General features: G+C 30.5%; 1 protein-coding gene across 1 annotated transcript; it reads right to left on the bottom strand.

Annotated features, from left to right (window-relative positions):
* Positions 1-4,958: 4,958 nt before the first annotated feature.
* Positions 4,959-6,060, bottom strand: LOC132182626 (transcription factor CPC-like). Its single transcript, XM_059595929.1, has 3 exons — positions 5,823-6,060; positions 5,392-5,479; positions 4,959-5,287 (listed from the first exon to the last, which is right to left on the bottom strand). The coding sequence occupies exons 1-3, from the start codon at positions 5,872-5,874 to the stop codon at positions 5,200-5,202; spliced, it is 228 nt and encodes a 75-aa protein (XP_059451912.1). The 5' UTR covers positions 5,875-6,060; the 3' UTR covers positions 4,959-5,199.
* Between the last annotated feature and the right edge of the window lie 3,554 nt (positions 6,061-9,614).

Below are 9,614 nucleotides of genomic sequence, written 5' to 3'. Positions count from 1 at the left end.
AAAATAGGGTTACGTATGCCTTTCTAAAATGATACCTATTAAAAAAAGTGACATGTTATCGATGTAACCAAAAAGAATTTTTCTCTCAAAAAGGCTTTCTCTTCAATTTTATCTATTAAAAAGGTGACTTATTATCGAGATATCCAAAAAACAAAAATCATCTCAAAATGATTTCTCTTTAATTTTGTAGACGTTTCTTTTTCATAAAATCAAATGACAATTTTTGGCTTAAAACTTTTTTACAACATAGAGAGCAAAAAAACCTAATGAAAATATATTCAATTCTCAATGCCAACATACCACAACTTTAATGGGTGGTATTTTTCAAACGTTTAGATATTTAAAAATGTTTAAAATTGTGTAATTTAAGAATTTACTATTCCTTTAAACGGCAAAAAAAAAAAAAAAAAAAAAAAAAAAAAAAGCCTGGAGGCTCTAACTAACGGTCTTTGCCTTGACCTGCCAAAACGGCAAGGGAAAGAGTTTGGCTTTGTCGTGTAGTCACTGCATTTAAAAGGTGAAGAATTTTTTGTGCTTTGAGATTGATCTTGCTTTCCTTTTATATGATTATATTTCCTTCTTAACGGTCCTTTATAATATAATAAAGTGCTTTATATTGTTTTTGCTTTCCTTTTATATGATTATATTATATTTCCTTCTTAACGGTGCTTTATAATATAATAAAGTGCTTTATATTGCTTTTGATTTCCTTTTATATGATTATATTTCCTTCTTAACGGTGCTTTATATTGTTTATCATGTCGAATGTTATATTATATTTTTATGTGCCTCGTCACTAGCTTTAATTTGTTCAGAGGCATCCCACGAATTGGAATTTTTTATGGATAGAAATTTTCTCAAATTTAGTTTAGAGAAAATATCCTCTAACCTATTTAAAATAGTGTCAAGTATCTATAAACATTTAAAATTCACATTAAATTCTTAAGGTCATTATATCACTTTACTAATTTAGACTAACACTTTAAATGTTTATAGACACTTAACACTATTTTAAATGGGTTTGAAAATATTTTCTCTAGACTGATTTAGAGAAAATTCCTGTCCATTTTTTATTAATCAAGGTTAGAAAAATGTTTAGAAGAGCCGTGTTCTGAACTTAGACGTGTTTCATACGTTAATTCTATTTTATTTTATTTTATTTGTGCATAGTTTATAGAAATAGATGGGTTGTGGGTTAAATGGACATAAGAGAAAAACATTCAAATCCAATGGCCATGGCCCCTGGTTTCCTCTCTGTTTACATTATTTTCCAATTTTAGTTCTACAGCATGTGAATCTGTAAATTTGTTTCTACTTGAAGGCTTACGCAAAGAGAATACTTGTCCACACAACACCTTCAAAATTTTACCAAATCTCGTGATACTTTTTCCCATGAGGAGAAAAGATGGATAGGCTTTCCCATCATCTAGTCATATCAATAATCAAGCACTGGAAATTATTTGTTAAAGAGAAAGATAGTTAATTATAGTTATTACTCTAAATCATGAGATTATTTGCAAAGTTCTTCATAAATTATGAATTTTTTACAATCGATACAAGATCATGAGATTGATTTATAATTTTCACCCAAATATCTAAATAAGTGTCAAAAATTCAATATTAATGAATTTTAGAGTACATGGGTTTTCGCTTGCACAAATATGTCAAAACTAACATATTTATGTAGATTTGTGTTGGCATGGACGTTTTATGCGCCTAAGGCCGAGGAATAAGCACTTATACATTAGATTGTGTTTACCTAAAGCAGATCTATTATTTCATTTGAAAATTAGTCATAGGTTAGCGGAAGTTAAAATCATAGATAAGTCTTAAATGATAGAATGTTATGTACGTGTCTATGATGTTGTAACATTATTGCTTCGGCTATGATTTGCATTCTCAGAGCTTTGTACTCTTGTGATGTAAGGCTTATATGCTCGTGATCCTTTTTATTAATAATATTGGAATGATTTTCTCTTTCAAAAAAATTTGCAATGTCCAACTTACCCCCTTAACTTATCTATTAATTTCGAAAAAAAAAAAAAAACTAGATGATCATACTTTTTATACAATGTATGCAGGGAAAATAAAAAGCGGCCCAGCTTCTGGAGTTCTTTTGCAATATTATAATGTTGATGTCTTGAAGTTGCTGTGGGCTTCTCGTATGTATCAAAATGCCGCTAATTTTTATATATTCCTATAATACCTCTATTATTTTTTATATTCCTATAATACCCATATTCTTTTAACAAATAAAATAATTGTAAAAAAAAAAAAAAAAAACCAATGGGTTAATAAATACAAAAAAAAAAAAAAAAATTAGAATAAATAAATAAGTAGTCACTGTAGTTAGCTTAAATTACAAATTGCTTTATGTCGTATTAAAGTAAAATCAAAGGTATGGTTCTTGAGATATTCCAAAAAACCAATTTAGTCCCTAGAGTCAAATTCTGTTAAAAATTTGTTTTTATTCGCCCTTTGATTTTACTTTAATACGACATGAAGCAATTTGTAATTTAAGCTAACTATAGTGACTAATTATTTATTTATTCCAAAAAACTTATATATATTTATTTATTTATTTATTCGCCCATTGGTTTTTTTTGTATTTTTAAAAAATTGTTTGGTTTTTTTTTTTACAATTTTTTTATTATTTTATTTGTTAAAAAAAATATGTGTATTATAGGAATAAAAAAAAAATGAATAGGGGTATTATAGGAATATAAAAAAAAAAGTAGCATTTTTGATATATTTTGGTAGTTTGGGGGTTACTTTAATACCTTTTGAACATTAAAGTGCTATATTGCAAACCGTTGATAGTTTGAGAGACTTTTTTATATTTTTCTCATTTATCTTTTATTGCATACGTTTACCGAAGTTGAGTGAAGTGGAGATTGCCAAAAGACGTACTTGGTGTTTGGAAATTATTGAGAGGGGCTTCACGTCTCATTGATTCGTGTCCAAGACAAGGTAGTTGTTGTGGGTGCAGGTATGAGTATTGCGTTGCACATTAAAATTTTTTTAAAATAACGTAAAATAAGTAGTTAAAATACCTAAATGGCCCATTAGCTTAAGCTTTTTGGTTAGCGCTAGAGTAGTATTCAAATATATATCTTAATGTATTCTTACCGAACTCTCTAAGTAATTCTCTAAATCTCCAAAGTAGTTAGGTACACACTAGAGCATGAGTTCGAATCCTGCTATGCAAGCCCAAAGGCTAGGCGACTCGCCTACGGCCCCCATTTAATAAGGCCCCAAAAAAAATTTCCATAAAAATTTCAAGCCTCTAATAATGGTAAATAAGTAATAAGGCCCAATTTAATAAGGACAATCATAAATAATAATAATTCAAAAGAAAAAAAAAAAAAAAAAAAAAAAAAAAAAAAAGCATCTCTAACCAACGTCTCTGTCTCTTTGATGGAATTTGGAGAATGAAATAATATTAAAAAACCTATCACCAACGTCTATTGTCTCTGAGTGATGGAATTTCACATTAAAAGAGGAATCAAATAGTATTGTTTATTCTCAAAGTGGAATGTAGGCTGTCTCTTGTCTCTTTTTTTGTTGGAATTTCACACAAGAATGAGAACCTTCACTCATATCTATTATATAGCCAATTTTTCTGACTCTCTCGAAGATCAAGAACCTTCATGCTAATTCTCCAAAACCTTCTTCCTCTCCAAAATGAGAAATCTCTAAGAACTCTCTAGTCTTTGCCTCTCTGATTTATTGTTCTATTTTTATAATTTATTTTATTATAGTCAAAATATTTTTTTTATATAAATTGTGTTTGTTTATTTGTTAATATTTTTAATCAAACATGTCTATTAGTAGAAAATATGCATCTAGATATGAAAAACTTAAAAAAAAAAAAAAACAAAACAAAAAAAAAACAAAACAAAACAAAAAAAAAAAGAAAAAAAAGAAGGAAAGTAGAGAAACTGATTGAATCTCATAGAGGAGCTCTAAATAAATTTGTTATTAGAAATAAACAAAATATAGAGGATAATTTAGGTGAAAAACTCATAAATGAATAAGAAATTCATCAAAAAGAATTAGAAGATAATGAAAATACTATTGATGTATCTAACACTATTGTTACAAATATTTATGACACAGGCCAATGAAAAAATATTGATGCAAAAAAGTGCTCCAATTGACATATTAAATTATATAAAAAGACTTGATTCTTTCCCAAATGCATGCATCGCTTATAGAATTTTATTGACAATACATGTTACAGTTACTTCTGTAGAAAGAAGTTTTTCAAAATTAAAATTGATAAAATCCTATCGAAGATCAACAATGTCACAAGGAAAATTAAATGAATTAGCCATATTATCAAATTGAAAAAAAGGATGTTAGAAAATCTTGATTATAAAAATATTAAAATCAAGTGAACCCTATCCATGGGCAGGAAAGAGAGCTTCCTCTATCACTTGAACCCTTGGCTGGAACATTTGCTCGAACAAAGCGAGATCTTCGGTGCCTTGTCGGTTCATGACGAAGCAAGTGAGCTGCTCCAATACAGTTTGAGATCATTTTGAGTCATAGGATAACTTATATCCTCGGGATTATTTATGTTGAAACAATCGAAACAACAACAAATCTGACAGGGGACATTACTCTGTTGTAAGGTATACTCTGTATCACCAAACCAAAATTTGTCAGAGAATGTTACATATATAAGATAGAATTAAATTCAAGCCATCTTATATAGTTTTTAAATTTAGGGATATTGGGCATCCTGGTATTATTCTTATTCTTTTCCCTGCTCTCTTTTTTAGTCAAAGACTTCTCTTTTTTAAGGTGAGCAAGGAGCTCATTACTCTGTTATAAGGGAAATTGTTTGTGTGAAAAAAATAATATATATATTTTTATCATATAAAATAATATTACTTTTCACACATACAATATAATCCTTTGATTATCCATGGGAAGGGAGAAGAACATTCAGATAATTGAAAATATGATTGAAATTCCACACATTCTTGGACACACCAATAAGGAGAACACATTGTACAGTTTACTTGCTTTAATAACATGCCCCATTCAGATGAGAGTTAAAACCCATGATAAGGTTTCTTCTCTTTAAAGGAAAGAAAAACTGGCATATTTCATACAACCAAACTTTGCTACAACCCCAACCCAAAATTTTTCCTGCTCTGATGGAGAAACAGAATCCATATTATGGCATTTTCATACACTTGTTGAGTATCTTGAGGTCCAGTACTTCTTAATTTCCTCTGCTGTTCTTCCAGGAATTCTCCCAGCAATTAGAGACCACCTATGGATCAGCACCACCTTTTTCTCATGAGTTCATTGAAACTTCAAGAAAGTTACAAACAAGTTTGGGAAAAGCAAACAAAAGGGATAGAAAAACAACCCCACCTCTCACCAACAAGGTTATACATCCTAGTGATAAGAGTTTCCTCATCTTCAGAGAATTCAAGCTTGGAATCGTGACTACTATTTTCCTCTGCAACAAACACAGAAAAAGTCATAATTTCTCATTAGCTTCATACCCAATATCCCAATCCTAGAGATAGTAAAAGCAGTGCCCTTTTTGCTTTAAAATCTTTTGAGATAGTAATCTGGGTAGGATGGTAGGCATTTTTACAGAGAAAGAAAAGAAAATTACTCAAGAGGACACATGGGTATCTCTGAAATCATCAGAGGTATAATTACCAAAGTGTATATAATCAAGGTGTGACATAATTTGACATGTCTACCAACTGAATCCACAGAGGTTGTCATCAGAAAACAGTTGAAATAACTGTCAAAGAAGTAAAAAAAAAAGAGCCACTAATTTCAAAGGGTACCTCTGGAATCCATAGAAGTATCATCTGAGGAGGAGTGATCCAAGTCAGCCATAGGAGTTGAAAACGTAAGAAACAATCAAAGAGCTACAAGATTATAGCGTAAAATTCAGAGGGAGAAGGCGTGTGTTGAAATTAAGGGCAGTTATTAAGTAGTATTAATAGGAGAGGTAAGAAAATGGCTTCCGCGGATGGAGAAGAATGGGCGGTGAGATAGAAAGTTGAAGAAGAATGGTAGTTGACACAGCAGTCTCTAGTCCAACGTTGATAGGTTGTTGAACCCAAATGTTTGTTGGTTTAGATTTTTGAAGATTGATAAATCTCAGGTGTACTGACTCACACCCATATACAATGTCTATAGCAGCACGGAACCCACAAGTGGCACACAGATGGGATGTTGGGTCCCACAATTAGATAGCGTTAGTTCTAAAAGCTTAAGATAATAAAAATAGATAAATTTAATTACTTAATTATTATTTTAGTATTTTCTTTTTACGTGTGGGTTCAAACTTCATTTTAATTAGGGGTGGGCAGATTAACCTGTTACCAATTACCGACCGTATACGGATTTCGACCGAACCGATATACCGATATCCTTATCGGTTAAATTTTTTATACCGGTATACTTATCAGTTCGGTTAGAAATTTCAAATCGGTTAACCGTTTAACCGATATAAACCATTAAGTAGGGATGCCAAAACGATGTAGTTTTGGGATTATATATATACCTATGTAACTTTATCTTAATTTGGAATTAGGTATTTTGACTTCTTTTTTTTAGTGTTGGTATTGGATGGGATTTCTTTGCCTTTGGTGAAAGCATTTTTCATTAATTAGTTTTGTTAGTCTAATTAGCATTCATTATATTAATTAGTTCATTTGCTTTGGAAAAATGTATTTTATAAAATAATAATAATAATAATAATAATAAATGTTGTGGTGGATCAATATAAAAAAGCTTCAATTTTTAGACCAAAAAACAAATATTTGGATCCAACAAAAAGTATTTGGACCCTAAAACAACTCATTTTTAATCAGTTATTTTAGCCCAACAAAAAATATTTGGGCTCTCAAAAGTAAAAAAAAACTCATTTTTGGCCCAACAAAATATATCAATATAAAACTCACGGTTAAATCGGTTAACCGGTTTAACCGAACCGTTTAACCGTGTACCGTTATAACCGATAATTTCGGTTAAAATTCTTATTGATTCGGTATCGGTTAATAAACCGCTTAACCGAAAATTATCGGTTAATAACCGATAAGAGCCAAAACCGGACTTACTCAGGCCTAATTTTAATAGCTGAGACCCAACACGTAGAATATTTAATTAAAATTGGAGGTAAATGATGGAGTCAATGTTCGAGCTAATGATTTTTAGTTCTGATACCATATTAAATTAATATTTGTCTCAAAAGCTTAAGCTGATATGAAGAAGTAAATTTAATCACTTAATTATTACTTTAACATATAGTCAAGGGTTCGTTTTGCCTTACGATTTCGAACAAAATTATAGATAAGTGTATTGTTTGAAAGTGTCTTTTCAAAAAATTTATGGTTTGAAAATATAGAAAATTTTGAATTTTCCCATTGTAGGAAGGGTCTAGGGAGCACCTTTTTTTTTAAAAAAAAAATAATAATAAAAATAAAATAAAATAATAATACAATTTTAAAGGTTAAATTATGATTTTAAAGATCAAATCACGATTTTTTATATTTTTAAAAATTGTATTTTTACACAAACGTTTTTAAATTGCATCTTTTAAAACATCAAATCAAACGGACTCTTAAGAAAAAAAGGATCCATTTAAGCTTAAAGTTTTAAAAAAATGCATATTAAAATCACATGTTATATTAAAAATGTATGTGAGAATTAAAAATCACATACAGTTTAGACAAATAAATGCCAATTTAATAAATTGAATTGGGAAAATATCCTTGCATCCCACTCAGAGAAAATCTTTGCTAATTCAATGTTTTTATGATCAAATTAATAAATGTTGAAATCAAAAGGCTTGTATACACTTAATCTATTTAGGCATCAGATGGAAAGGGATTTTGTGATTGGTCATGCTTTGGTGCGAGCTATATACACAAGTGTTTCCTTCATGGAAATTGTTTGGTGAGAATGTAGAAGTTACGTAGATTGTCCTCTGTTTGTCTTAGCAATAATTAAGAAACTGCCAAACATGCTTTAAGACACAACAGCTAAGAATGCCCATTTTAAATATACAAAGACAAGTTCCTCTGTCTCTCTCAGCTGGCCTTTCTATGTCTTGTTTCTTTCTTGGTCCCTTATCTAATTATCTCTTTACCATTCTCACACGCCGCCTGAAGAGTATTCTATTGAAAAAAAAAAAACAAACAAACAAAACAAACAAACAAAAAGACCATAACAATCTAAGAAGACTAGAAAATACATTAAAAGAAAGTCTAAGAACACTAGAAAATACATTAAAAGAAAGTCGGGGAGTTGTTCAAATTGTCTACAAGTCTTCTGATACCTCAACTTATTCAAACGTAAGACTATTTATAGCCTCACCCCGTTAATGAGACGGAGCAACTACCGAAATAAGGTTCGAGCGCTATTTTTTATATTCAGGGAAATAGACCTTCTCCCTTTTAAACGAGTCTGTCTTTACTTTAAGAAAGGTAATATTGTTATTTCAATTTTTTTTTTAATTAAAAATAAAATAAAAAATAAAAAATAAAAACAATATTGCCCTTCTAGAATAAGGGATTGGTTCTTTTCCATTTCAAATAAAATGGAGATAATCATTCTATTGCATTCACAAGCGTTACAAAATGCAGAGGGTGCACCTACTCCATTAAACAATATCCTATTAGAAATACTGGCATTTTTTTTTGTTAAGGGAGGACATTTGTAAATTGAGAAAGCAAATTGATGTAGTCCCTCGTGTTGAAGAATATATATGACTTTGAGAGATAGAAGACATTAATAATGGATCATAATTTTTCAGTTTGCACCCAGAAAAAAGTGAGAAGGGGCTATATATTGGTCACAAAGTTAAGAAATGATTTGATGAAAACTTTGTTTAATCCTTTCAAAATCTCTCTAACAAAACATGAATGTACTACGGGTCTATCTTGCAAATGGGTGTTAGAAGTTTAGGTGGGAATAGAACTTAGTAGTTCTTTGGTATAGTCTGCTTCTCTCTCTAGTTTTTTTTTTTCCTCTTGTTGAGAGTTTTTTTGTCCCCAAGTGGGAACCTCCTTCCTCTCCCGAGTGTGTACCCGCTCCTCCTCCTCGCCTCCCCAGCCCGCCCCGCCCCCTTGACCTCCTCACCTTTTGTTGTTTTTCTCCCTTTTTTTCTTTGAAAGAAAATATTTATTCGCCCCCACCTCTTATTAAGGATGACAACCTCTTCTTCTAATACAAAGTTAAAATAGCCTGAACGCACTATTGTTCGAATAAGAACGCACTATTGTTCGAAAAGGAATGCGAATGGTGCATTTGGAAGTCTTGTTTGCTGGGGAGTGCGAATGGTCTATAGAGTACGATCACGACTACTCCACTTGAAAATTGCCATGTTTAGATTAATTCTAACAATTCGTTTCTTTCCTTTTGAAGCTTTGTAACTGCTATTATAAAAAGAGTGCTACATGTAATAGAAAAATCAGCTTTATGAGAATGAATTGTTAAATTGATAGAAACTTCTGGTTTTCTTTGCTTTCTTTGATTTTTTTGTTAGCTTGTTAACTTTATAAAATTAAAGTTGCTGAACTTTTCTTTCATCGATCGCTTTCAAAGTTTAACCTGTTTAACATGTGTGC

The sequence above is a fragment of the Corylus avellana genome, chromosome ca5, assembly GCF_901000735.1.
Source record: "Corylus avellana chromosome ca5, CavTom2PMs-1.0".
NCBI lineage: Eukaryota > Viridiplantae > Streptophyta > Magnoliopsida > Fagales > Betulaceae > Corylus > Corylus avellana.
This window is presented reverse-complemented; position numbering and strand designations above follow the sequence as displayed.